Source organism: Heloderma suspectum, chromosome 7 (genome assembly GCF_057233095.1).
Source record: "Heloderma suspectum isolate Gila_16-S chromosome 7, 16-S_ref, whole genome shotgun sequence".
Classification (NCBI taxonomy): domain Eukaryota; kingdom Metazoa; phylum Chordata; class Lepidosauria; order Squamata; family Helodermatidae; genus Heloderma; species Heloderma suspectum.
The window spans coordinates 71,454,198-71,482,028 of record NC_139464.1 but is presented as its reverse complement, the minus strand read 5'-3'; the positions used below and the strand labels follow the sequence as shown (position 1 = coordinate 71,482,028).

The 27,831-nt window shown below is 42.5% G+C and overlaps 1 protein-coding gene across 1 annotated transcript in view; it reads left to right on the top strand.

Annotated features, from left to right (window-relative positions):
• The window catches only part of XPOT (exportin for tRNA), a 42,536-nt gene extending 18,705 nt beyond the window's left edge, over nucleotides 1-23,831 (top strand). The window contains exons 8-25 of the mRNA XM_084810592.1: nucleotides 74-242; nucleotides 6,921-7,157; nucleotides 7,375-7,413; nucleotides 8,404-8,466; nucleotides 10,265-10,389; nucleotides 11,478-11,619; nucleotides 11,710-11,829; nucleotides 12,046-12,140; nucleotides 12,887-12,956; nucleotides 14,397-14,635; nucleotides 15,272-15,557; nucleotides 17,301-17,490; nucleotides 17,893-18,009; nucleotides 18,227-18,342; nucleotides 19,364-19,411; nucleotides 20,743-20,814; nucleotides 21,703-21,759; nucleotides 23,221-23,831. Of these exons, the coding sequence (XP_084666718.1) occupies nucleotides 74-242; nucleotides 6,921-7,157; nucleotides 7,375-7,413; nucleotides 8,404-8,466; nucleotides 10,265-10,389; nucleotides 11,478-11,619; nucleotides 11,710-11,829; nucleotides 12,046-12,140; nucleotides 12,887-12,956; nucleotides 14,397-14,635; nucleotides 15,272-15,557; nucleotides 17,301-17,490; nucleotides 17,893-18,009; nucleotides 18,227-18,342; nucleotides 19,364-19,411; nucleotides 20,743-20,814; nucleotides 21,703-21,759; nucleotides 23,221-23,247 (2,212 nt within the window). The 3' untranslated portion in view covers nucleotides 23,248-23,831. The remainder of the gene's footprint in view (nucleotides 1-73; nucleotides 243-6,920; nucleotides 7,158-7,374; nucleotides 7,414-8,403; nucleotides 8,467-10,264; nucleotides 10,390-11,477; nucleotides 11,620-11,709; nucleotides 11,830-12,045; nucleotides 12,141-12,886; nucleotides 12,957-14,396; nucleotides 14,636-15,271; nucleotides 15,558-17,300; nucleotides 17,491-17,892; nucleotides 18,010-18,226; nucleotides 18,343-19,363; nucleotides 19,412-20,742; nucleotides 20,815-21,702; nucleotides 21,760-23,220) is intronic.
• Nucleotides 23,832-27,831: the final 4,000 nt, after the last annotated feature.

Genomic DNA, 27,831 nt, shown 5'->3' with positions numbered 1-27,831 from the left:
GATAAATGCAGCTTCATAATGCATACCTGTACCTCAGTTTGCTTCTGAGTAAAGCTTTTGTGTGCCCTTTTAGGTTTATAAACATGCTGCTAGGTCATATGTCTGTAGAAGTTCTACGGGAGGAAGCATGTGACTGCTTGTTTGAAATTGTAAATAAAGGAATGGACCCAAATGATAAAACAAAACTGGTAGAGACTTTGTGTCAAGTGTTACAGTCTGCTGGCCTCTTCAGTGTTGACCAGGTTAGTTATCCCCCCAAAAGAGGGAGAGAAATGTTATATTAATATGACCTGTACTGCTGTGGCTTATGAATGGAGTGCCTGCAGCTGTCCTATATTTAGTAGTTGGGTAAAATGTATGGTAACATATTTTTACGACTTCTTTTAATGACTGCTCTAAATGACTCTAAGAAAGTTTAGCTCATTTTCTTAGTGCAAGTGAGTTTTCATTAGGTGAATTGCATGTCATACTAAGCCATGCTGAGAATAAGCAACCGTGGGTGGGTTGTTCTTTGAACAACCCATGGTATAATCGAACACACGATGGTGTGGTGTGGCTTATTTCCCCCTCAGTTCTCCCACCCACTCCTGGCATATAGAATCATAAAATAGTAGGGTTGGAGGGGCCTGTAAGACCATTGAGTCCAATCCCCTGCTCAATGCAGGAATCCAAGTCAGAGCCTCCTGACAGATGGCTGTCCAGCCTCGTCTTGAACGCCTCCAATGTGGGAGAGTCCACCACCTCCCTAGGTAATCAGTTCCATTGTCATATTGCTCTAACAGTCAGGAAGTTTTTCCTGATGTTCAGCCGGAATCTGGCTTCCTGTAACTTGAGCCCATTAGTCCGTGTCCTGTATTCTGGAATGAGGGAGAAGAGATCCTGGCTTTCCTCACTGTAACAACCTTTCAAGTACTTGAAGAGCGCTATCACATCTCCTCTCAGTCTTCTCTTCTCAAGGCTAAACATACCCAGTTCTTTCAGTCTCTCTTCATAGGGCTTTGTTTCCAGTCCCCTGATCATCTTGGTTGCCCTCCTCTGAACCCTCTCCAACTTGTCTGCATGCTTCTTAAAGTGCGGTGGACAGAACTGGACACAGTACTCCAGATGAAGCCTAACCAGTGCTGAGTAGAGGGGAACTTGTACTTCCCGGGATTTGGAAGCTATGCTTCTATGAATGCAGCCCAAAAGAGCATTTGCCTTTTTTGCAGCCACATCACATTGTTGGCTCATATTCAGCTTGTGATCGACAACAGTTCCAAGATCCTGTCAGGAGCGCCCTGGCGGCCTCTTTCAGTAGACTCCAATAGCCAACTCAAGACACAGACGAAAGGATTCTTTTCAAGGCTTTAATCCTTTTACAACTTAATGACTCTTTCAGATGCTAATCACCAGCGACTAGGCAAGGAAACGCTAGGCAAGGAAACACAGAGTGGTCTTTGCTTCGAGTAGGCAGTTCATCCCCGTTTGAAAGAGAGTCACTTGAAGACCCTGAACTTATGGGCTAGGGAGAGATCCCCCTCTTTCCCTTGGGTCCATGGGAGGCGGCCATTGCTTGTACGCCAAATGGGCGCTACGCCTCCTTTCCGCGCCCTCCATCGCTCGTCACTCCCTGCGTCTGCATTGAGCATCTAGCAAGCCTTGTTCCCGCACTTTCTCACTGCTAGGATCACTATCTATCTCAGGAATGCCGGCAGGAGGAATCTCTGCCAGCTGCTGTGCCTGTGAGGGATGAGCTGGCTCCTCTCCCATGGATTGCTGATCCTCCTCAGTATCAGAACTGTTCTGGGGTTCTAGCGACTCAGTTTCTACCCTGACAGAGCCTTCTCGCTTGTAGTGTTGTTGAGCCACGTATCCCCCATCTTGTAACTGTACATTTGGTTTCTTTTTCCTAGGTGCAGAACTTGGCATTTATCCCTATTAAATTTCATTCTGTTGTTTTCTGCCCAGCACTCCAGTCTATCAAGATCACTTTGAATTTTGTTTCTGTCTTCCAAAGTATTAGCTATCCCGCCCAATTTTGTGTCTTCTGCAAATTGGATCAGCATTCCCTGCACCTCCCCCTCCAAGTCATTAATAAAAATGTTGAAGAGCACTGGGCCCAGGACTGAGCCCTGCGATACCCCACTCATTACCTCTCCCCAATTTGAGAAGATCCCATTGATAAGCACTCTTTGAGTCCGATTCTGTAGCCAACTGTGGATCCACCGGATCATTGTTTTATCTAGCCCACTTTGAGCTAGTTTGCTCATCAGGATATCATGGGGCACTTTGTCGAAAGCTTTGCTGAAGTCGAGGTATATTATGTCCACAGCATTCCCACAAGGGAGGTTACCTGATAAAAAAATTAGATTAGATTAGTCTGGCAGGATTTGTTCTTGACAAATCCATGTTGGCTTCGAGTAATCACTGCATTGTTTTCAAGATGCTTAAAGACTGATTGCTTTATCATCTGCTCCAGAATTTTGCCAGGGATTGATGTCAGACTGACTGGTCTGTCATTCCCAGGTTCCTCCTTTTTGCCCTTTTTGAAGATAGGGGCAACATTACCCTCTTCCAGTCATCTGGCACGTCACCCATCCTCCATGATTTCTCAAAGTTAATAGACAGTGGTTCTGAGAGTTCTTCTGCCAGTTCCTTTATTTAATTAGGTGTTCCTTGACCATATGCCTGTCAGTCTCAAGCTGCAATCCTGCCCTTTCAGCCTGTACTTCGCCTTTGCCAGGGGGGTCATAGACCCTCTTTTGGGAGAAGACTGAGCCGAAGTAGGAATTGAGCACTTCTGCCTTTTCTTTGTCACCTGTTATCGTTTTGCCATCCTTATTTAATAGATGAACCACCATTTCTTTCCTCTGTCTTTTACTATGCACATAGCTGAAGAAAGCCTTTTTGTTGCTTTTAGCATCCCTTGCTAACCTCAGCTCGTTCTCAGCTTTAGCCTTCCTGACGCCATCCCCGCAATTCTGTGCTACCTGCCTGTACTCTTCCTTTGTTACTTGGCCTTCTTTCCACTTCCTGTATGTGTCCTTTTTTGTTTTCAGGTCATCCCTAAGCTTTTTTTGAAGCCACATTGGCTTCTTCTGTTGTCTTCCACCTTTTCTTCTTGTTGGAATGGTTTGTGATTGTGCCTTGAGAATTTCCTTTTTTAAAAGCTCCCACCCATCTTGGACTCCTTTTCTCGTTAGCGTCGCTTGCCATGGGACTGATAATTGTTCTGAGTTTATTAAAATCAGCTTTCCTAAAATCCAGGGTACGCGTTTGACTACACTCAGCTTTTGCTTCCCTTAGAACCAAGAACTCAAGTATAACATGGTCGCTTTCCCCCAGAGTTCCTGTAACTGCTACTGTATCCACTGAGTCATCTCTGTTGTTTAGCATTAAGTCAAGGATAGCTGATCCTCTAGTTCCTTCCTCTACTTTCTGTAGGAGGAAGTTATCCGCCACACAAGTCAGGAATTTCTTGGAGGGGCCATGTTTCGCAGAATTTCTCTCCCAACAAATATTGGGGAAATTGAAGCCCCCCATTACTACTACACCATGCTTCCTTCAAACATTGGCTATTTGCTTTTCAAAAGTTTCATCCTCGTCTTCTCCTTGATTGAGTGGCCAGTAGTAGACTCCAACCACCATGTTCCTTTTATTCTTTGCTCCATTTATTTTAACCCAGGTGCTCTCGATGGGGCTACCAAGCTCATCCTCCTGTATTTCTGTGCAGAGATATGTATTTTTCACATACAGTGCAACCCCACCTCTCTTTCTGTTCCTCCTTTTCTTTTTGAACAAGTTATTCCAGTCATGAGAGTCATCCTACCAAGTCTCAGTTATACCTATCAAGTCATAATTTCCCTCCTGTATTAAGAGTTCAAGTTCATTCTGTTTGTTTCCCATACTCTGGGCATTAGCATATAGACATTGAAGACCATGTGCTTCATAGTCTGGCTTTCTTCCTACATGTTTGTGAAGACTATTATTGGGCGCTATTAGAGCTGTTCTCTCCGTTTGAGTGCATGAGCCTTTGTCCATTGTTACCCCCAACTTTACGTCTCCCTTTCCCGTAGGATTCAGTTTAAAGCCCTCCTGATGAAGTTCTTCATGCTGTGGCCAAACACATTCTTCCCATCCTTTGTGAGGTGCAACCCGTCCCTTGCCAACAGTCCATCTTCCAAGAAGTATAGCCCGTGGTCCCAGAATTCAAATCTCTCGCACCGGCACCACCTTGGTAGCCAGTCATTCACGCGGAGTATTTTTCTTTCCCTTTCTGTCACTCTTCTAACTACTGGAAGGATGGATGAGAAAACTATCTGGGCCCCAAAGTTCTTGAGTTTCTTTCCCAAAGCTTCAAAGTCTGATGTGATTTCTTCATAGCTCCACTTGGCGGTATCATTTGTTCCCACATGGATGAGATGAAAGGGATACTTGTCAGTGGGCTTTATGAGTGCAGGCAACCCTTCAGTCACGTCTCTCATCTGTCCTCCCGGGAGGCAACATACCTGGCGAGTCCACGGGTCTTTGCAACATACTTGGGTTTCGATCCCATGCAGCAAGGAGTCTCCCACTACTACTACTCTTCTCTTCTTGTTGTTGTAAGTCTTGGTTTCATTGCCTCTGGTTGACTGACCTTCAGCCTCCTGCTCGCTCTCATGCAGGTTCTGTAGTTCTTCCTCTGCAGGCTGTCCTCCAGTCTCATCCTCAAGTACCTGGAATTGGTTCCAGTGCTTCCACTGGTGTAGAATGGCTTCTAGTTCTTCTGCTCCTAACTGTCACCCTTTTCCAAGGAGTATCCTCTACTGCATTTTTCCTCACCTCAGCATTTCCCCCTTCTGCCTCAGCTTGCTGTTGCTCTTCAAGCTTCTGGTCTTCCCTTTGCTGCTGTAGTTCCTCCATTCTGTCCAAGACTCTTCGTGTTCTCTTATTCCCCAGAGGGCCGACAGTCACTGCTCCAGTCCTTTTACTTTTTCTTCCAGCAATGTGATCAACTTGCAGTTGTTGCAGGTGGAGGCCCTGTTGTTCTCAGGCAAGCAAACAAACATTGCACACACCTTGCAGGTCACCACCACTGGAGAGTCTTGTCCTTCCATAGCCTCTTTTCCCTTTTTGTGTCTAGGATCCTGGTTGTTCTAGAGTAGCCTGTGCCTGGTCCTCTACTCACTGGAGGTTAAAAACAGAGTCCCACTGGTATGAAGTGTGTGTTACAAGAAAAATAAAGTAAAAAATACGTTTTTTGTTCTTTGTTGTTGTTTTTAAATGTTAGGGACCTCCCTCTTGACCTCCCCTGCTAAGCTCCCCTGGCCAACTCCTGTTTGCTCTCCCTGCTCACTCTCCTTGGTCTACTCGTTCTGGTCAATTGCTCTCTGGGAGCTTACTTGCTTATATAGTCCCTAGACCAGCTGGATCAGCTTCCTCTGCTTTGCTCTGCTCAGCTGGGAGGTGGGAAACAAACTGAAACTTCTCAGTTGTCTTTGCGGCACAGCCCTCTTGGATCCTTGTATTCTTGCCGCCTCATATTTCCAATGCCCCTCCTCCCCCGATCCCTTCATAGCTGTCAAATTTACAAGTTGCAAAGCACAAAATCTTGGAGCCTCGTATTCCCTATGGAGGAAAACTCTGCTGGGTTTGGATGTCACGACAAGCCTTCCTGAAAACAAACCATTCTAAATAACCCTACTACAAGCCACGGGTTCTCAGAATGGCTTGTTTGTGAAAAACAACCCACGATGAAAAAGCTTTGCCGGGTTCGGATGTCACTCTAAGCCAGCTTGCACTCATGCATGATGACAACTCACCGTGGCATAGCATGTTGGTTTATGAACATAAGAAGAACCGTACCAGATCCATCACACAGTGGCCAACCAGCTGCATCTGGGAAAGCTACAAGCAGGACATGAGCGCAACAGCGCCATCCTACTCCTGTTCCCCAGCAACTGGTATATAGAGGCATACTGCCTCGGTTACTGGAGGTAGTATTTAGCCATCATGACTAGTAGCCATTGATAGCCTTCTCCAGGAATTTGTCTAACCCCCTTTTAAAGCCATCCAGGTCGGTGGCCATCACTACACCCTGTGGTAGCAAATTCCACAGTTTAACTATGTGCTTTGTGAAGAAGTCTCAGCCAGTGCCATTGGGCTTATTCTCCAGCACTCAGGTAGACAAGCTTCATGCAGCCTGCAGATGAGTCTGCTGTGGCTCATGGGTGCTTTTACTACTGCTACCCCATGCTCCCCCAGCTCACCAAACAGCTGTTTAGTGGGTTATGGGAAGTGCAGTTTAAACAGGAAGGAATGCAAGTGAGGATGACTCTCCCCGTACACCCTCCACCTCCCACAATCATGCTCCGCCCAGCGTGCCAAGCAGCTGTCTGGTGGGATCTCAGGAGCACGGTTTAAATAGGGAAGATGGTGTGCTCAGCTGATTGCACTGGGAAAAGCTGAGAAGTATGCTGTTTCTGCACCAATCAGCTGGGCAGTGGGGATGGGTGGAAAGAGGCATGGTGAAATCTCTGCACGCAGGGAGGAGAAGTTCAAACCTCCCCAACTATGTGAGCTGAGATGGTGGGAAGTGTGTGTGTGTGTGTGTGTGTGTGAGAGAGAGAGAGAGACAGACAGACAGACAGACAGAGACAGAGAAGGGGGCAGGGGGACTGCTGATGCTATGCTAGGTTATTCTCACCACCACGTGGTTATTCTCACCACCACTTCAGGGGGAAAAAGATTGCCCATCCTTGCTCTAGTAAGTGTGCATAGGATTGCAACCTAAGTGATATTTTTTAGTTCCTCTTGATCTATCATAACCTATCCATGCATCTGTCATTTTTAAGGAGGTACAATTCCAAGCTAGAATAAATCGATTGCTGTTGGGCCTGTAATTAAAATTTTAAAGTGGCTTTAGAATAATAATTCGTTGAAGTGTTGATCAATCTTCACAGGAAGAAGATGTGGACTTCCTAGCCAGGTTCTCTAAACTGGTGAATGGCATGGGACAGTCATTAATAGCTAGTTGGACTAAACTTGTTAAGATTGGCGATATGAAGAATGCTCAAGATACTCTGCAAGCTATTGAAGCAAAAGTGACCCTAATGTTGCAACTTCTGATTCATGAGGATGATGATATATCTTCTAATATTATTGGGTTTTGTTATGACTATCTTCATATACTGAAGCAGGTAAATTGAACTTCTGACTTTACGGCTATAGCTTCATTTCAAGTTTGGTTTCTAAGGAGATGTGTTAATGATATACCTTGGTGAAATCTTGTGTTCTGAAAAATCTGATTTTTAAAAATGATATCCATGGTTTGATTTTAAAACTACTGGGCCAGCATTAATATGCAGAAATTGCTTGAGACACTACAGAATAAGATTTTGTTGTTTTGTTTTGCAGCTTCCTATGCTTTCAGAACAACAAAAAGCTAATGTAGAGGTAAGAAGAACTTTTTTCCCCAGTGGCTTATAACTGACAAAACTGTTCTCTCTTTGTCTATCCCCTGCCACAATGGCTTCATTTGGCTGTAATGCTCAACCATGGTTTAGTGTTAAGAGAACATGCTTAGCCTCCCCGCCCCCCGGCTAAACACGGCTCATATGCTTTCCCCTCCTTCTCCAGTACAGCTGTGATGAGATCAGAAGCTTCTCGTTACATTTTAGGTTAATGGTAGTTTAATATGTCATCTTGAACACTAAACTGTGGTTGATCTTAACTATGGTGACTGAAAACAAGCTAGCTTCATAAACTATGGTCTGAACTGGCTTCTTTCTATTAACTATAGTTATGATTAACCATAGTTTGTCCAGGTCCAGACGTGGTTAATCAGAAACAAGCCCAAACTTTTGAACTCCTCGCAGCCATGAAAGAGGAATGGGGGGAGGGGCACAGAGTGTACAAACCTGGGTGAAAGCTAGGCTTATTCTCATGACAGTAAACTATGGTTCGGCATTGTTTCTGAAGCAGCCCAATATGAATATATCACTAAAATGATGCATTGCATACCTTTTTTTAAATCAACAAATTTGATGCTATCCAAATTCAGCTTTGTATTTCACTTGTCCTGGGCCAGATCAGTGCAGCTAGGGTTGTGGGTGGGCAAGATGTCACCCTCGAGATGGTGGATTGCAAATGCCATTATCCCTTACCATTGGCTGATGGGAGTTACAGTCCATCAACATCTGGAGGGCCATAAGTTGCCTACCCCTGAGCTAGGCTTTTTGTACTTGAAAAGTTTAAACAGACATCTTTTCAGTTAGGTTTAGATTACTGAAATACAGATCAGTTCTTGTACCTGTTCACTTCAGCAATATAATTAAAATGACTTACTCAACCCTTCTTTGTTGTTAGTTTATCCATTATTCTATGTATATTGTAAGCATATATATAATGCTGCTAACCCGATCAATGGTTTTCCATTTCTTATAGGCAATTATGTTGGCAGTTATGAAGAAATTAACGTATGATGAAGAATACAACTTTGAAAATGAGGTTAGATGTCACGCTTGGCTATTTTGTAGTCTCTTAGTAGCCATTTTAGTCGTAGGAGAAATGGTTCAAGAATGAGTTGGTAACTGTTGAGGAAAGTTTATATGCAAAAATGTGCCATTTTCAATATTCTGTACAGGACAGGGAGGGGGACATTTTTGGATCTGGGGACCACAGTGCCAAGCAACAAATGTAGTTGTGTATTCTTAAATATACATCTCTCTGCATAATCATCATCTGCATGCAAAGCAGAAGTCTTAGTTTTCTAAAGCACTATGGAAAGGAGTAGCGGATAAACGTTTTCTTCCTCTTCTGATGTTGGGCCGGCATAAGCAGCCTAAGAAATGAAGAAGAGCTTTTGTACGCTCTCAGTAGTCGCCTTTTGGGGGGGGGGGGGAAGACATTTGAGGAAATGCCAGCTTGGTTGGACTTGGGTGAGGTGAAACTCCTACTTAAGGAGCCATGTTTTCCCCATTATGATACTATCTCCCTGAAGAATCTCAAGGGCAACAGTGCCTGCCCATGTCAGTTTACCCCTTCTTTTTGCCTAGGAAGCCTACTGTGGTTGGCCATTCCCCACAAAGACCAAAAAGAGTGAGGCCAAGTAAGGGCCCTTTGGAATTGCATGGCTCAGACACTGTCTAGGGCAGGGCTGGGCAATGTTTTGGCCTACAATTTCCATCAAGCCTAACCAGAATAATCAATAGTGAGAGATCATGAGAGTTGTAGGCCAAAACATTTGGTGGGCCACAAGTTGCCCACCCCTGGTCTAATGGTTGATTTCATATATATTTGTGCGCTCTCTCTCTGTCTGTCTCTCTCTCTCTCTCTCTCTCTCTCTGTGTCTTTGTCTCTCTCTGTCTCTCTGTCTCTCTCTCTCTCAGAGCTGACTGCTTGATGGCAATATGTGCAGTTTGACAGAGCTATTAACTGTCACGTCTTGCAATTCTACATGAAAGGGCTGGGGAACTTAAAAATAAATAGATTTGCGTCTGAAATTTTGTCAAGTGCGCTATAGCGTCCTGTTAAGCTTGGCTGATGTATGACTTAACACTTATGGAGACATATCAGGGAGGAGGCAATAATCTGGGAGCTATCTCTTATGGGAAGTTGGCTTTGCACATGCATCATCATGTTCGAAACTTTCCTGAGAGATCATACAAGCTTGAAAACAATGTATGCTAATGAGGCTTCAACTAGTAAGACTCTCTTGAAAGGGGGGACTTGTTAAGTAAGAGCTACTTTCATTTCACCTTCTACTTGACCTATTAGCACAGGGCTTTAAATAAGTAATTTCCCACAGGTCACTGCTGCTACATCAATTGGACATGGAAGAGGCTTCTTGTTCCAAGACAAACAATGGCAATTGGTCCCTCTGTGTCATGACTCCCCTTGGGAGTATGCACTATTTCCACTTTGACCTTCCCCTTCTCTCTCTCCCCCCGCCTGCCATTTATATAGCGCCATCGGTGTGCATGGCACTTTGCAGGATACAAAAGGGCACGTCCCTCCCCCAAAGAACTTAAAACCTAAAATTCACCACAGGGGACTACCCTTGAGCATGGTCACTGGCAGTAGCTACTACTTGCAAAATAGTGGCACTGTGCCGCACATTGGGCCTCTGCCAGGGCCAGAGGATCTAAGAGCAATTTATTTAATACTTCATTGTATAACAATAAATGGCTTCTATCCCTGCAGTAAAATAATAAAATGGGGTGTGGCTTGTGTTTCTTTGCATTTTATCTCTTCGTGGAATAAAAAGAATACATATAACCCTAGATGCTGTTCACGTCAATGGCAGGGTGAAGACGAAGCAATGTTCGTAGAATATCGAAAACAGCTAAAACTGTTGTTGGACAGACTTGCGCAGGTTTCGCCTGAATTACTATTGGTTTCTGTACGCAGAATTTTTAACACTACATTGCAGTAAGTTTCATGTCTGGCTTTACTGGATTTTTTCACTAGATCATACTAAACGTTTGCTTTTTTAGAGCGAAATCCAACGATATACAAGTGGATTTCCACTCATACAGTGGGAGTTTCCTTTGCCCTCCCCCTCTGCATGCCCCCCCCACCAGCCAATCTGCTCCTGATGGCCCCCACCCCTCTGGAGCAGGTTTTGGAAGCATATTGGTGATAAACGGGCAAGGGGACTTTGATCCACCAGTAAGTGTTCAGCTTGCAGAAGGACACCATTGGATACAACACTTAGTGGCAAGGATTTCTGTTGACACTTAGGATTCCAAGGTCACACTTCACATTTGGTTCATTTTTCAGTAGCAGTATAAAGTTGTATGGGTGGTAGTAGTCTGATTACTTGATAGAAACATACTGACCTGACAGTGCACCGTTTTTCTGCCTTGTAACTCCCTTGGTGACTTTTGCTGGCCAGTTAATGAAGTTTCAAATCTATATGGTTCCATTAGCCCCAGGGAAAGAGCAAATAGGTGAAGGCAACTGTTTCCCTCTCCTTTTCCAGAAGCTGTTTCTTTGAGGGAGGTGATGGGGAGACAGTCCGCTTTGCCTTGTCACCACTGTTCACCTAGGATGGCAGAAAGATATGTTGCTGCTGCTAAGTTGAGGGAATGTGGATTATAAACATTTATAAACACTGAAGTATATAAAGCAATACGAACCAAGAGTTTAGAATTTCAATACCTGGGGAAAATAGGTAGTGAGGCATTTGTAGGAAGACTTTATTCAGTTTGATAGCTATGCTAAATCTGTTTCATTGTCCACATGAAACTATATGTGAAAAATACTTGAATGTTTCTATGCGCCTTTTATTGCTTCTGGACTAGGGTGTATGGTGTAGTAAAAATTGTAAAGTATATAAAGTCTTGTTAACTCAGTAATTCAGGACTCATTTGTTGATGCTTGGCTATAGATGAAACGTGTGTTTCTATAGGTACACTTTATACTATACAGAACCAATAAAGTATTCACCATAAAACTGTTGTAGGTATTTTAGGTTCTTTATTAGTACCCTTACGTAAACTTTTTCTGTTCCATAGGAACTGGCAAACGAAGCCATTTATGGAAGTAGAAGTAGCAATAAGGCTGCTGTATATGTTGGCTGAGGCTCTTCCAGTATCTCATGGTGCGCACTTTTCGGGTGACACAAAAGCTAGTGCTCTGCAGGATATGATGCGGACTGTAAGTATGAAACAAAGTGATGTGAGTTGCTGAATTCTCCTTTGAACAAGCCACTGTTTAATCCAAGATGTGCTCATCCTTCCGCTGCAGTTGGTTACATCGGGTGTTAGCACCTATCAGCACACATCAGTAACTCTGGAATTCTTTGAGACTGTGGTCAGATATGAAAAATTTTTCACCATTGAACCTCAGCACATTCCAAATGTATTAGTAAGTTCAAACTAAATACCTACTTTATTTTTAAGGTGTTTTTGGTTATCCATGATACTACTACTTTCCTCCCCACTGCTCTCTGTCCCCCCACACACCCCAGCTTTTAAAAAAGGAGTTGGAAAAATGTTATACTTTTTAATTTACTAGTCTCCTCTATTTTGCAAGGGGCTCCAGTGACTTAAAGTAATTGAACTGTTCCAATTTTAATTGCAGATGGCCTTCTTGGATCACAGAGGTCTTCGCCATGCTAATCCCAAAGTACGAAGCAGAATAGCTTATCTTTTCTCCAGATTTGTCAAATCTCTCAAGTAAGTTACATGAAACCTAGTGACTTAATGAGAATATTTCCAGTAACAGAAATCCTAGCTAAAACTGCACAATAATTGGCCCTTCATGTAGAGTTGGGAAAACACTGCCAAAGAATCTAATCTAAGCACAAATAGAAATGAGGTTTATCTTGATCTCTAGGTTTGATTTATCTTCAAAGACTTAGTCATGAATTCAACATTTTTCTTTCTGTTTTGTTAGAAATATTGAACAACATTGAAACTTACCGTTGTAACCTATTGTATATCTCTAATAAACAGACAGAAGTATTATTGGCTAAGGATTATAGTTAATGTGGAGCTAAGTGATGCACAATTCATTCTGATAAATAGAGCAGATTTGGATGCTAGGTTTTTCCCTTGTGCTCTGTCCTTGGAGTGCAAGATGGTATTATCGATGTTATAACTTCGACAATGAAGTTTATTACTTTTTATATTTGCTTGGTTCAATCATTGTCAACAACCCATCGTTTGTTAACTGTGGGTTGTTGAAAATGCTGCGAGAGCGAGTGTGTGTGCTGGTTCCCGTGTGCCTGCCTGCTCCCACTGCGATAAACAACCTACAGTTAGGTTCAAACTCTGGGTTGTTCATCCCCCAACAACACAGAGTTTCAGGTTTGGACGTTATGACATTGTTGACTACATGCAAGCTGGCTCATTGTTCAACACTTTAATTATTTAAAATATTTGTAAGGCTATGTAACATTGCTTATGTTCTTATATTTCAGTAAGCAAATGAATCCCTTTATCGAAGATGTGCTGAACAGAATGCAAGATCTGCTAGAACTTTCTCCACCTGTAAGTATTTTGTGTTATCTTGGATGAAAAGTGCGAACTTGCAGTTCAGAGAGGCTGGGAGGGAGGGACAGCTTTATGAACTCTTGAGTTGCATTCTAAGTATAGGAAGTGATGCATGCACATATGCAGTTCATATGATTATTAGGCAGACATACTGCCCCTAGTCTGTAGTGCTAAATTGGCAGTATATGCCTTGTTTGGTTCATTCTTTAAACTGCCCTAACATGTTACAAAACATGGCCAAGTCCCATCTCTCATCTTAAATGTGACCTACTGGAAGTAACCTTAGGCCAGTCAGTATCACTTAGCCAAACTGCTTCAAAGGGTGTAAGGATAAAGCAGTGTGTGTGATGTGTTCTGCCTTCAGCTTCTTGGCAAACGGTGTGTGTGATAAAACCATAATTAATAGGTCATCCAAATGTTTAAAGTCAGTAGAAAAGTGGGATGGATCTGGAATTGTCTGGTGCAATCCACAGATCCACTATTATAGACATAGAAGCCTGGAGCTGCTTCAGTTCAGCAACCATCCTTTGTTTGCCAATAGCCTTTTTACCATATAGCATAGCAGAGTATTTCCTACCAGTTATTTCAGGCAGGTTCCCTAAAGTAGGATCCAACCAACTTGCCCAGTTAACAAACGAGCTGTTTTGCATGATCAAACAGCCCACCATGGCTTATTTAAACCACGGTGGGCTGTGGTGCAGGCAGCCATTTTGAATATTGAATGCCCGGCCACAGCTTTTTGTGTCATATGAACCTCAGGACTGTGGATTATGTGAGGGTTAAACAACCCTTGCATAACCCACGGTCCCCGTGTTCGCATGACATGACAGACTTCAGGTGGGCGTTGAATATTTAAAATGGCCACTGGCAAATGCCACAGCCCACCGTGGCTTAAATAAGCCACGGTGGGCTGTTTGATCATGCGAACCAGGTCAACGACTTGGATATCTTTACTGCATTTGTGTAAATTAAGGAGAGACCTTTCAGAAAGCAAACCATTCATTGGTTCCCAGTCGCATTTAGTATATATGCATTGGGAATCACTGAGTCACTGTTTTGCAGGCCACAGTGCAAGTATCACCCTGCAACCCCTAACACTTTATGGAGGTTTGACACTTTTTCTATCAAGTTGATGATGTTGCTGTGGCATGCAAAGTAGACTGAATATGCTGCCGGAAGTGAGCATTTCCAAAGAAGTGAGCATTTCCACAGTGGCAACCCAGACTTATGCAGGTTTAGGGTATACAGTGCTGTAGTGCAAATTAAATGCTTTGTTTTTTGGCTACTCTAAAATTCTGCAAATCAAGTAACAAAGCAATAATAGAAACATCTGATCATAGAATAGTACAATCATAGAATACTAGGGTTGGAAGGGGCCTATAAGACCGTCAAGTCCAACCCCCCTCATTAAGCTGTCCTTTTGTTTTCTGGTTTCAGGAAAATGGCTACCAGACTTTATTAAGCAGTGATGACCAACTATTCATTTATGAGACCGCTGGAGTACTGATAGTGAACAGTGACTACTCAGCGGAACGGAAACAGGCTTTAATGAGAAATCTTTTGACTCCTCTAATGGAGAAGTTTAAAGTGCTGCTAGAAAAACTTGTGATGGCACAAGATGAGGACAGACAGATGGCATTAGCTGACTGTCTGAATCATGCTGTTGGCTTTGCAAGGTGGGAGCAGTAACTCTTATTCAACATCTACACTGAGCTGTACATTTAAAGAAGTGGTTTTTGGATTGCAGATGTGAGCTGGGACTTAATCTGTTTATCAGCGAAGTGTCGGGGGGGTGTTGCTGCCGATTGCTTTGTCTCTTCCCTTACTGTAAGAATAAAGCTTGGGAATCTTGATTTGGGGTGGAAGAAACTCGCTTAAAAGTTAATTCCTCAGAAGAACCCTCAGTGTCTAGAAAAATTTAGAGCCACCAAAGTATAAAGGCCTTGTGGAAACTCCTGTCCCCAAATTCAGAAGAAATACCACTGCAAGAGTTCATAATAAATATCCAATAATATCTGCAAGTAGTGCAGAAAGGAGCCCAGAGAGCCTGTTGGGGAAAGTTCTGCAACTTTCTGTTGCAGAAAGTCTCTTCAGAACAGTCTCAGTAAAATTCAAAGTGCAGTTATAGAACATGACTTTCATATAAAATGTATCAGAGCTGATAAAAAGTCTTGGAAATTGCTGCACATTTGCTCTTTGAACCAGGCTGATATGAAGGAAAGAGTATAGTTTAAAGGGTTCAAAGGGACTCGTCCTAGTAAATGGCCTAATCGAAAGCTTAATGTGATGGTGTGTCTTTTGTGTTTGCATAGCCGTACTAGCAAAGCTTTCAGCAACAAGCAGACGGTGAAACAATGTGGCTGCTCAGAAGTGTATCTGGACTGCTTACAAACATTTCTACCAGCTCTCAGCTGCCCCTTGCAGAAGGAAGTTCTTAGAAGTGGTGTCCGCACCTTTCTTCACCGAATGATTATCTGCTTAGAGGAAGAAGTTCTCCCATTCATCCCTTCAGCCTCTGAACATATGCTTAAAGACTGTGAAGCAAAAGACCTTCAAGAATTCATTCCCCTCATAAACCAAATCACAGCTAAGTTCAAGGTAGGAGGCCAACTTAAGTAAGAAGTTACACTTTAGTCTGTTTCTGAAGAGGGCATGAGCCTACTCATGTACTGAGATCATCGTCTTATGAATTGTGGCCTTATCTTGGAAAGTTTGCCATGATCTGATCTTATTAAGTTAGAATTGAGAGAGAAGTAAACAATATGTTGTCAGTTGTTTGTTTATTTTATAATATTTATATTATACCACTCCCATTTTAAAAATCCTGGTTTACAGCAAATTATAAAACAATACATCATTATAACAACACAACAACATTTAGACTAGGTAATGGCTGGAAAAAGCCAAGGTAAGCAACTAAGTTTTTAATAATCATCGAAAGCACATGATCATTGGTGCCTGACGTATCGCAGAGGGGAGGTCATTCCAGAGGGAGGGTGCCATCACAGAGGAGGCCCATTGCCATGTTACTGCCAGATGGGGCTCTGCAGGATGGGGCACCAAACGCCACCTTCTGTCATGCCTCGACTGGAGGAGCCCTCCTCAGAGGAAGAGCTAGAGGCCCCCGAAGCCCAGGACGCCCCAGACCAGGGACTGCCACAGGAGCCTGAGCCCCTCAGGAGAGATGGTTGCAGGGCCATCCCTGTCAGGAGAAAGGGATTCTGCCTCTGAGGCAGAGGCTGAGCAATCCCCTGACCCCCAGGAGTCTCATCACCTCAAGCAACAGGCTGCTGGGGCTCCTGTGCGAAGGAGTGCTTACCTCCAGGAAAGGTCTCCTCAGGAGTGACTTCTCAGGAGTGAGACTAAGACTCTGGAAACAGAGTTCTGTTTACTGTAGCTGAGCTCTGGGTGGGGTCCAGCAGGCTTTGGGCTGAACTAGAAACCCAGCCAGTGTTGGAACAACTTGGTCCCTCCAGCCTCTGCCATGTACCTTGCCTCCTGAACCATACCCTGTGATTGATGCTCTATTTCCTGACCTTTTGGACCACCTAATGACCCTGCTTCTGGACTGCATAACGTACCTGACTGATTTACTGGGTTTGACCTCTTGCTTCTTATGTTGACCACTCCTGCTGTTGCCTGATCCTCTTGTCTGACTGCCTTTCTGACTTCTGCCTGGATTTAGACCATCTCTGTTGTAGCCTGAACCCCACTGGATAATCAATCTGTAGGCTTGAAGGTTTGCTGACCTCACCGCTACAGTCAAAGCAAGACACCTTCCATGAATGGAATGGCTCCTTATGTTCTTGCAAGGCTTTTGATCCAGCAGAGGGATTCCACTTGCAGAAGGCGGGAGAATTTCCCCAGTGCTAGCTCCCGGTGCTAGCTCCCACACTGTTCTGGAACGTTCCCCCACGCCCTGGAACTCCACTCAGGTGATGGTCCTGCTGGCAGGAGCAAAAGCCCGTATCCAGTACTACTGCTGTGCCTTCACTCGTTCTGTTGCACCTGCAGGATCCACTGCTAGAGCTTCCGAAAGCAACTCCCTTCTGCAAGCTCTGCTGACCTGACCTGTTCCAGAAACAAGCATTTCGGCTCATTTCCAGTTTGCTCAGTAACCACTAGTTTCCCGTTGCACTAGCAGTGGGCCCTGCTAGTGCACGGATAGTGTTGGATACTCCCCCAAGTCTGAATCCAAGATAGATCTACAGTTGGACTTCATTCTTCTTCCACTTACGGAGCTAAGACAAAACTTAATCATTGTAACTTCTTCCCTGTTTTAATATATTCTTACTGATCATACTTGTAATTGGCCAACTTATATTTTTCACATCTCAATAGACCCAGGTCTCCCCATTTCTGCAACAAATGTTTATGCCATTGCTGCGTGCGATTTTTGAAGTCCTGCACTGCCCAGCTGAAGAAAATGACCAATCTGCTGCTTTAGAAAAACAGATGTTACGAAGGAGTTACTTTGCCTTTCTACAAACGGTCACTGGCAGTGGAATGAGTGAAGTCATAGCCAATCAGGGTAAGGCATGGCTCATGATGGCAGATTAGTTTCATATTGCTATAAATATTCTAGTAAAAGCATGGTTTTCTTACATGATAGAACTAGAAATATTGCCCCAGTCAGGTTTCCCACAAAGATGCAAGTTTTCCTTATGTGAATGAAATTACTTTTGAAGCCTTTAGGGTTATGGCCTTTGATCTTGCTAGGCTCTGTCCACAATTAGTGAATTTCTGATTGCTGTAGAATTAGTACATGTGTTTTCTAGGGTGGGGATAGTGGTGGATAAGACTTTATACATGGAAAACATTTCTGCCTGCTTTGCATTTTGCTCTTGACAAACCAGAACAATTCATTCCTTTTGCCCCTTTATTGGCTTCAAACTAGAGTGAATAGAACCCCCTCCCCTCTCTCTCTCTCTAGGTGCAGAGAATGTGGAGCATGTGTTGTTCACAATCATCCAAGGAGCAGTTGACTACCCCGATCCCATTGCTCAGAAAACCTGCTTTATTATTCTTTCAAAGCTGGTGGAACTCTGGGGTAAGCTTGCATTCCGACCATGATGGCTTAGGCTCGATGTGCGCACAAGTGTTTTTACCCTGCGCTGTCAGATACATGTGTTTGCTTTCAAATGTTGCAGCATTCACTTCTTCCTGTATATGTGGCACATACGCTGCAAGCCCTTTTCCTCATTGTGTGAAAAGACCCTCAAAGATAAGAACATGGCTAGAGAGAATATTCTTGTTTTGTTTTTTAGGAGGTAAAGATGGGCCTGTGGGTTTTGCTGACTTTGTCTACAAACACATTGTTCCTGCATGCTTCTTAGCACCTTCAAAGCAAACCTTTGACTTAGCAGATGCACAGACAGTATTGGTATGTATTCTCACACCTGATTACATTAGGAAATTGCACACCTTTAAGGGATAACTTATGCCTAGATATACAAAATGACAAGACTGATACATGGAGGTGGCCATTGACAACCTTCAGACACTGCATCCAGGTTCTAAAAAGGCCTTTACAAACCAGAAGACCTTATAAACCCACAGCAGAATTCTGTAATCTTGCAATCCAACAGCAGATTCCATCTGGTTAGAATTCTACATTCGGTGGAAACAGCCACTCTAGTAAATGTTTACGGTTCTGTAGAATAAAATGTAAAGGGGTTCGACAAACTCCCCTATGAGGGAAGGTTAAAATAGTTGGTGTTGTTCAGCTTGGGGAAAAGGGTGAGTAAGGAGAGACATGATAGAGGTGTACAAAATTGTGCATGGTGTGGAGAATGTATATAGGGAGACATTTTTCTCCCTTTCTCATAATGCTAGAACCCCGGGTCATCCCATAAAGCTGACTGGTGGGAGATTCAGGACAGAGAAAAGGAAGTACGTCTTCACAGCGCATAAACTATGGAATTCGCTACCACAAGATGTGGTGATGGCCACCTATTTGGATGGCTTAAAAAAGGGGTTAAACACATTCATAGAGGATAAGACTACCAATGGCTACTAGTCCTGATTGCTACCTCTAGTATCAGAGGCAGTATGCCTATGTACACCAGTTGCTGGGGGAAATGGGCGGAAGGGTGCTCTTGCACTCATGGCTTGCTTGTGCGTCTCCTGTTGGCAGCTGGTTGGCCACTGTGTGAACAGAATGTTGGACTAGATGGACCCTTGGTCTGATCCAGCAGGGCTCTTGTTAAGTTCTTAAAGCTCTAGGTTTTGCAGGGAAGGAGTTGGAAACAGTTTTGCTGCTAATAAGAGTTATTTTCATGGAATTCATGTTTCTGCCTGTTGAATATTAGCCTTGACAAGTATAAATGCATTATCTAATTAAAACCATTTTCATTCTAGTGCTCAAGTGTTTGACCCCAAGTCCTTTTGTTTCATTTTTATAGGCTTTATCTGAATGTGCAGTGACATTAAAAACAATTCATCTCAAAAGGGTAAGGCTTTATATAGTTGATAATTTAAAACCTTTCTTACCTTATCCCCAGCACTCAGGGTGGCTTCTGCTTATCTATTTTTGGTTTGGTTCACCTTTGCAGCCTATAATGGTTGATTTTCATGTGGATGCATTTTCTGTTTGGTTTCTCATCCCCCCTCTCCCTCCCAAGTTTTGGCTTGGTGGTACTGTTGTCAGGAATGCAGAAAGAAAACTCTGCAACTAAACTTCCTCAATGTAGCCTTATGAAATAAATCACATGAAGTAGGCACGTGTATATTGCCGCTAAATTTGCATTCTTGCTGGTGAAAAATAGTGACCTTCCTGCATAATTAAAATTCTTTGTCATCACACTAGTCTGTGAAAGAAGACTGGTGTGCCAGAGATTGATAGCCTATATAGTTGCAAGAGATACTAGCTAACATAAGGGACATATACGGAATTATGTCCTGTCTTATTAATGTTTAACATTTTTCTCTAGCTTGACTGAAATCCAAGGTTGTCTGGCCTACTTTGGACAATGATGGCTCAAGAAGCTGAGAGATGAATGTGCGTTTTTCCCTTGCGTCTCCCTTTGTGCAAGCTGCGATTAAACCAGGAAGGTTCTACTTGAACATGGTTTCCCATTTTGTCCTGGCTGGGAAGTTATGGGTACCAGTTTTAGAACAAGCCAAGATGTTAAACTACAGTTTGAAGTTGGTTAAAGATCCTGGCTTGTTCCAAACCTGGTAACCATAGTTTCCCTGTTTGGACAAAATGAGAAACCACAGTCAGACTTCCTGGTTTAATTGTGGCTTGCACAAATGTAGTTTCAATGTTTTAATATGGTTTTACTGCTTTTATGCATTATTTTTATTTGAATTGTTGTCACCACCTTTGTGACATTTGTGCAAAGGCAGTATATAAATATTATGAATAAAAGGGCTGTGCACATAGTCAAAATGATTGTTCATATCTCAGCTTCTCTAGCGGAGATATGATTGTCTGAGACAGACCGGTCTCTCTGCCTAGAGAGCTTATATTGTGTATTAGATGGACTATCAGAGGCAAGAGGAGGGTGTGCAGTCAAGATGAGGCTATTGTAGTCTACAAAGGCTTTGCTGAAGTGATTTCTAGAGGGGGCCATGAAGCAAGGGAGAAGTGGCAGAATGAATAGGAGGTGATGGTTCCAGGCCTTGGGATAAGGAAGCAAGTCTTCTGATGTTTGGCTTTGGCTGGTGTGGTTTCTAATCTATAATCTTACAAACAATGGGTAAGATTATAATGTGGAGCAGGTTTAGAATAAGAGAATATCTATGCATTGTCAAAACACTATATATTTCCCTTTTCTAGGGCCTTGAATGTATTCAGTATCTTCAACAAGAGTATCTACCTTCGCTGCAGATAGCTCCTGAAATAATTCAGGTAAGAATTCTTTCTAGCTGATACATGGAGTATTTCCTGAGCAAACCCTGAAACTAACCCATCTTAGGGTTTCCTGAGTGTAAGGATGTTTGTCATCTTCAACCAAAACATACTTTAGTGTGATTGAAAGAGGATTAATACTGATTTTGCAAGAGGGCAGACTTTGCCAGAGTAGATAATGTCTTTATTACATTTTAAAGAAAAATTAGTATTGTTCCTCATAATGTACAATGCACAGTACTTCAAACAGTAGAACGTAACAATACATAACTGTTCTGGTCATTAGTAAACATAACTTTCAGTGAAAAAATGATTTTCTAAAACATGACTGAAATCTGAATTGTGTGACGCAAAGTGTTTTGTACATGCACTAAAACTTGCTTCTGCACATAGATTGCCTTGCTAGATGAGAGTAGTGTTCATAAATGGTTCTGCGCAGGGAGAGAGGAAAAACACCTCAAGAATTTAGAGTTTTATACCCAGTGGTCCCTGCTGGCTAGGATCGGTGCACACATGCCCTAACAAATGGTCAATGGTATTGTCTAGTTATTGTGGCTGAATGCACATCCCTTCCCCTCTGCCTCCCATCTGAACAGATGATTGGTTCCAATATTTTTAATATCTGTTTTAGCTGGGCACACAGAGATTCTTGCATGTAACAGCATGAACACACCTACTTTTGCGTACACAGATCAGACCCCATTTCTAAATGGTGACATTTTAGCATATTGGTAATCATTTCCAGGTACACTGTTTTTTTATCATTACTCATTCTTGGAAGGAACAAATCCAGTTACTAAAAATACAAATACTACTTTAGGGCTATAGTGCAGACTAATTGTTCATTATTGTGGTGTAAGCAAATGTTCAACTTTGGTGTTTTTATAGGAGTTCTGTCAAGCACTTCAGCAGCCTGATGCTAAAGTTTTTAAGAACTATTTAAAGGTAGGTTAAGCTTGTGTCTAGATTTCATCTTTAATGAGTGAATGCATTTTGTCTTGGGTTAAGTAGATCCTGCATGTATCTGATTGAACTGTAGTCTCTCCAGCATGTTGTATTCCAACAGTTTGATCATGCATGTTCTGCTTGCGGGTACTTACTTTCTTGTTGCCTTTGTACTGCTGTTGAAAGTCCCTGTGCTATATCACTAATGTGTGTGGGATAGAGGGAGCGGGGAGATGATTAGGGAAGAAACGCGTGCTTCATGACAACTTGATGCAGGTTACTGTAGTTTCAAACTGTTAAGCAAACTTTTCCTGTAATTAACAGTATTGACGGAAGATGCTCATGCCAATACAGAAGCTACCTTCATGTGTTAATTCCATGAAAGGGTTCCATGAGAGTAAAGGAAAGTGGGACCACATCTCAAGGCCTTGCACCCAGTGCCACGTGCTCTGTCCTCTAAACCCATGTGTTGAGTGTGAACATCTGTAAAAGGGCATCTACGCATGTTTGAGACCCACAATCATGCAAGGGTCCTAGTTGCATGGAGCACGTACTCGTACATAGATGCCCCCCTGCAAACATTCATGTTGATGGTGTGAAGGTCTGGGGATGGGGTTAAGCCAGCATGTGATATTGGGGATGGGGCCTGGAGATATGTACCTGCTTTCCTTTACTCACATCGAGCTCCTTCACATATTTTAAATTGTTTTCACTGTATATTGTATTAGCATTTTTATTACATTTTGTATAGTGCCCTGGTATCGTAAGAGGAAGGGTGGTATAAATATATGTTTTTAAATAAATAGAGCACCAGAACCACTCAAGGCAATTTTATATCATTGTGTCTTCACCATCCCTGTTGGAATCTTTCTCTGCCTCAGTCAATAGACTGAGTTCAGATAGTCATATTTTAAGTCTTTTGTGGTCATACCTAAATACCATTGGAATCCCTTACACATTACTTAAATTGTGTTTCTGATAAAACTGGGCTGAGGAGATAATTCTAGGTGATGTATAAATTTTAACATTTACCTCTTTCAGTTTTAAATGGCATTTATCAAATTGCTGGGTTATTTGTAGTTGGGTAACATGTTTTATATTGCTTTGAATTTCTGAGAAAGGACCACGCGCCTAAAATAGTATGTTAAAAGTTATTGTCAAAGCATTTTGTCAGCTAACTTTGAGGGTTGAAGCCTCTGCAGATGCAGGTAGCATTTTAAGCCTTATATCTAGGGTTGCTAGCAGCTTTTAGTAACTGGCAATACTTTGCCCTGCCCAGCTGGGAGACTAAATTGTCAATGTACTGCCCTTCACAATGTCTAGAATCTTATTGGTAGTTCCAGATGGCCCATTAAAATTTTCTTTCTGCCACTTGCAACGTGCTTTTTCGATCCTCCCCTTAGCAGTACTGTTCATCTGTGTTTTCTTAAACCCTTAACACATATATTTTCTTTAAAACAGGTATTCTTTCAAAGAGCAAAACCCTAAGACGTCTGCTGGAACCTTTGCCTATTTTCTTTAATCAGGAACTCCAGATATTAATTTATACGAATGCTAACTTCTGTCACATTCAAATGTACTTTTTTCCCTTTTGAAAGATGTTGCTCTGTGCTTAATTCAGTATGTGTATTAGCCTTTTTCTGTAAAAGTGCAAATGAAATGCCCCACATTGTGTTGGTTGATGTCCATAAGGCATGTCTGTGTGCCTACTCAGAACACTCTGTATAGGATAATTGTATGCTGTAATTAGTACAGCAAAAATAAAATACCTTTTTAATTTTGAAATTAAACCAATGTATAAATTCCTTCCAAATCCATAGGAATGGCTATAAATTGTGTACATTTTTAAATACTGAGTAAAATATGTGCATATTAGAAATGAAATTCATTTGTTCATGTATGTCAATATAAAATAAAACAATTAAATCCCTGTTTTGTAGATAGCTGTTTCATTGGAGGGGTCTAAATGCTGAAGTGTATACAACAAAACAGTTATTAATAGATCTGATTAAAAATAGGATCTGGCTCTACATTTTTATAGAGAAAAATAAATTTTATTCAATGAAATCCACAAGTTGTCTTGAGTCATTGGTCGTCTTCTTGGTGTCAGCGTTTAAATTCCACAATACTGTGGGCACTTGCACATGTATGACATAGAATTATTGACTCTTGCTTAACTTTTTTTTAATGTGTTTGAAGAGGATTGCATATAGATTTCAAGAGCTCTGTATGCAAATTAATCCAGGAACCATCTATCCCGTCATACGTACAGCTATACTCACAAGGCAGGATCAGCATAGGACTCAGTGGAGCTTCCTTCTATTCCTGGCTGTCTCTTGGCCACAGGCAGGAATAGGTGCCGCAGTAACTTGCAGGCCAGGGCCATGGAGAGGACGGGTTTAGCTGGATGGGTATATGATAATTTTAAGCAACACCTAGTAAACTGCAGTGTGCTGCACACCTATATATCAATGGCGTGTGGGAGGCAAAAGAGAGGACACTGTTGAACATGTGGTCTCAGGCCTGGCGTCACCAGTAGGCATAGTTGGGCACCTGCTGAGGGCCCACACCCCAGCAGGGGCCCACTGACAAGTACCTCCTGGACTTGCTGCTCCTCTTCACGTTTGCAATCTGCTTGTTCACTTGCTTCTTGGTCTGGCCCACACAACAGTCATGGTAAGGAGGAGCAGTAGATGCCACTGCCTACTTGCTCTCTGGCACTCTGCCTGTCAAACAAGCAAGTGGCGGCAATGATGAAAAAGAGGATGAGGAACAACAGCAACTGGTAACAATAATATTGAGACAGACTCCCTGAGGGAGGGGGAATGTCTTGCCCAAGAGCCCTCAAAAACCACTGCTCGGTCTATCGCCTCCTGCAATTCTCTGAGAACAGCCCGCAGTTCTGAGGAATTACTACAAAAAAATAAACTATTTCTAAGCTACCTATCCTGTTTCCAGACTAGGGCAAATGTATTCCCCAATAAAATCACAAACATTTAAACAAATTCAGATAAAACAATAAAATAATCAAAGAGTTCCGTCTAACTTGTCCTGTTCATCTCAATGGGTCTACACTAAGTAGGACTAAGATCCGGTACAAACCCAATTATAAACAGCACTAATTAAAACCAATCTCAAGGAGGAGACTGAGCATTCATTAAAGATATTTGGTCAGTTCACAAATTCTTCAAATAAGTTTGATATTGCCAGTACCTCAGTGTAGGTCCATTGTTGATTATACAAAAGCTACCTACCACTCTGAGTAGTTTAGGATGCTTAAAAAGTATGTGTGGGGGATGTAAATGGGGAACATAAATGAACCTATGTTACCCCTTTTTATGATGAAGCATATGTCATCCCTTTTATCACAGGGCAGATGCACAGGCTTTGCTTCAACCATCATGTAGATGCCAAAACACCCATCCACATTATCTGCTATTCAAGTATTCAGAGCTGCTTTCACTTAGCTATTTTGGATTATAAGTGTAATATTTCTTCCTGCAAACTATAATAATGCCAACAGGACACTGAAGTGTAGAATAAACAAACCTTTCATTAACACCCTGCAATTCTAAGCAATGACTGCTTCCTTAGTCTTAATTCTACTACTGGTCTTCCGCAGAACTACTTCCTTACACCTACTATCATTACTATTTCTTGTATGCCTCCACCCCTTTTGAGGAAGGGAAATATTACTCATAGGGTGCAATCCTATGTGTGTTTGGACAGAAAAAGTCCTACAATTCCCTGCATTCCCAAGCCACCCCATGCTGGCTGGGGATTGCTAGGAGTTGTAAGACTTTTCTGTCTAAATATGCGTAGGATTTACTAATTGTGGGAGGGGCCTAGCTGAGCATCGCAGTTGCACGTTATTCTTAACTGAAGACAAAAGTTTTTATTTTGTTTTTAAGGTTTTGTTTTGTTTTGGGCTTTGAGGGGTTGTTTTGGCACTTTTTATGGTATGTGTACACGATTATTTGAGTTTTATTTTTATTTTGGCTTATTTTTATTTTCAACTATTGTTTATATTTCTGAATAATTTTAAATTTCTTCTCAGTTTCTACATAATAAGAACTACTTTGATGATGTCTGAAATGGTTAGTTTTAAATGCAAACCAAGGATGTTTTTGTTGTCTCATTTATGGTATATAAACTTAGTTAATGTTTGCACATTTGGAAAGATGCGTTTGGGCAGAGGGGCAAATAATTTGTTTTTGTTTTTTCAATGTTTAATGTGACTTCATGGAATGTCAAGGGGCTGCAAAATGTTAATAAACAGAAAAGAGTGCTTACAAAGTTAAAAGAGCTTAATGCTGACACAGCTTTTTTTTACAAGAAACCCATTTGATGGCTGCAGATCGACAGATGTTGCAAAAGGACTGGGTTGGTGAGGCCTATGTCACAGATACTTCAACATGGTGTAAAGGGGTTGCCATTTTAATTCATAAGCAACTTCCTTTTTCAGTTCAACAGGTGATTTTTTGATCTTGAGGGGCGTTTTTTGATCTTGGTAGGAAAGTGTATGGGTAAATTAATTGCTATGATCAGTGTATATGGGCCAAATATTGATTCTCCTGCTATGTTTCATGATTGTTTTGCTAAACAATTGGTTGATACTACCTATGATTATTTGATTGTGGGTGGGGGTTTTAATGAGGTCTTAGATCCTTTGTTAGATAGGAGTACACCTTCTCCTAAGACTCAGTCTGCTCTAAGACTCCATCTGCTGTGAGATTGGCACTCCAGGCTTATATGATGGAATATGGTTTAACTGATGCTTCGAGAATTTTACATTCTGCTGATAGAGAGTACACTTCTATTTCACCAGTTCACCATAGCTGCTTTAGATTAGACTATTTTTTTATTTCTACAATTTTAGGGAGAGGGCAATCCTACGGCTGCTAGACAGTGGCTAGACAGCCATAGGATATCTTCTTTTCTGGGAACCAACCTCCCCCCACTTCCACACTGCCTCAGAGGCAGCATGGAACAGCCCCATCTGCGCTCACAAGAGGAGCACGGAGTGGCCAAAACGGGGTGTGTCTGGGGGCGTTCTGGGGTGGGGAGGGCGGAAATGCCTGTACGACACATCCAATGTACAGCAGCATCCTCCACCACTCCGCCCTCCCGCAGCTAGACCACTGCAATCAGCTGTCTAGCCAAAAATGCTGGGCAGGAGAAGCGAAGAGGTAACGAACTCCTCCATGCTTCTCCTGCTCTGCATTGGATAGGTGGTCGCCTTCAAGTTTGGAGGTGGCCACCTATCTGGATAGGATTGCGCCCTAAGTCAATTAAAAGATTACAAGATTGACACATTGGTAATGTCAGATCTCATGGATCATTGCCTTGTTGTGGCGAAGGGGCTTGCGTAACTCAGTGAAGCCATAAGCTATGCCATGCAGGGCCACTCTGACAGGTCATGGCAGAGAGTTCTGACAAAATGTGGTCCACTGGAGAAGGAAATGGCAACCCACTCCTGTATTCTTGCCAAGAAAACCCCATGGAACATGTCACAAGGCTAAAAGATATGACACCGGAAGATGAGCCCCTCAGGTCGGAAGGTGTCCAATATACTACTGGGGAAGAGCAGAGGGAATTTCCAAGTAGCGCCAGAAAGAGTGAAGCGGCTGGGCCAAAGCTGAAAGGACACTCAGCTGTGGATGTGTCTGGTGGTGAAAAGAAAACCTGATGCTGTAAAGAACAATATTGTTTCGGAACCTGGAATGTAAGGTCAATGAATCAAGGTAAGCTGGAGGTGGTCAAACATGAGATGGCAAGATTGAACATTGACATCTTAGGAATCAGCGAACTCAAATGGACAAGCATGGGCAAATTTAATTCAGGTGACCATCATATCTACTACTGTGGGCAAGAATCCCTTAGAAGAAATGGAGTAGCACTCATCGTCAATAAAAGGGTGGCAAAAGCAGTACTGGGGTACAATCTCAAAAACAACAGAATGATCTCAGTACGAATCCAAGGCAAACCATTCAACATCACAGTAATTCAAGTCTATGCCCCAACTACTGAGGCCGAAGAAGCTGAGGTTGATCGGTTCTATGAAGACCTACA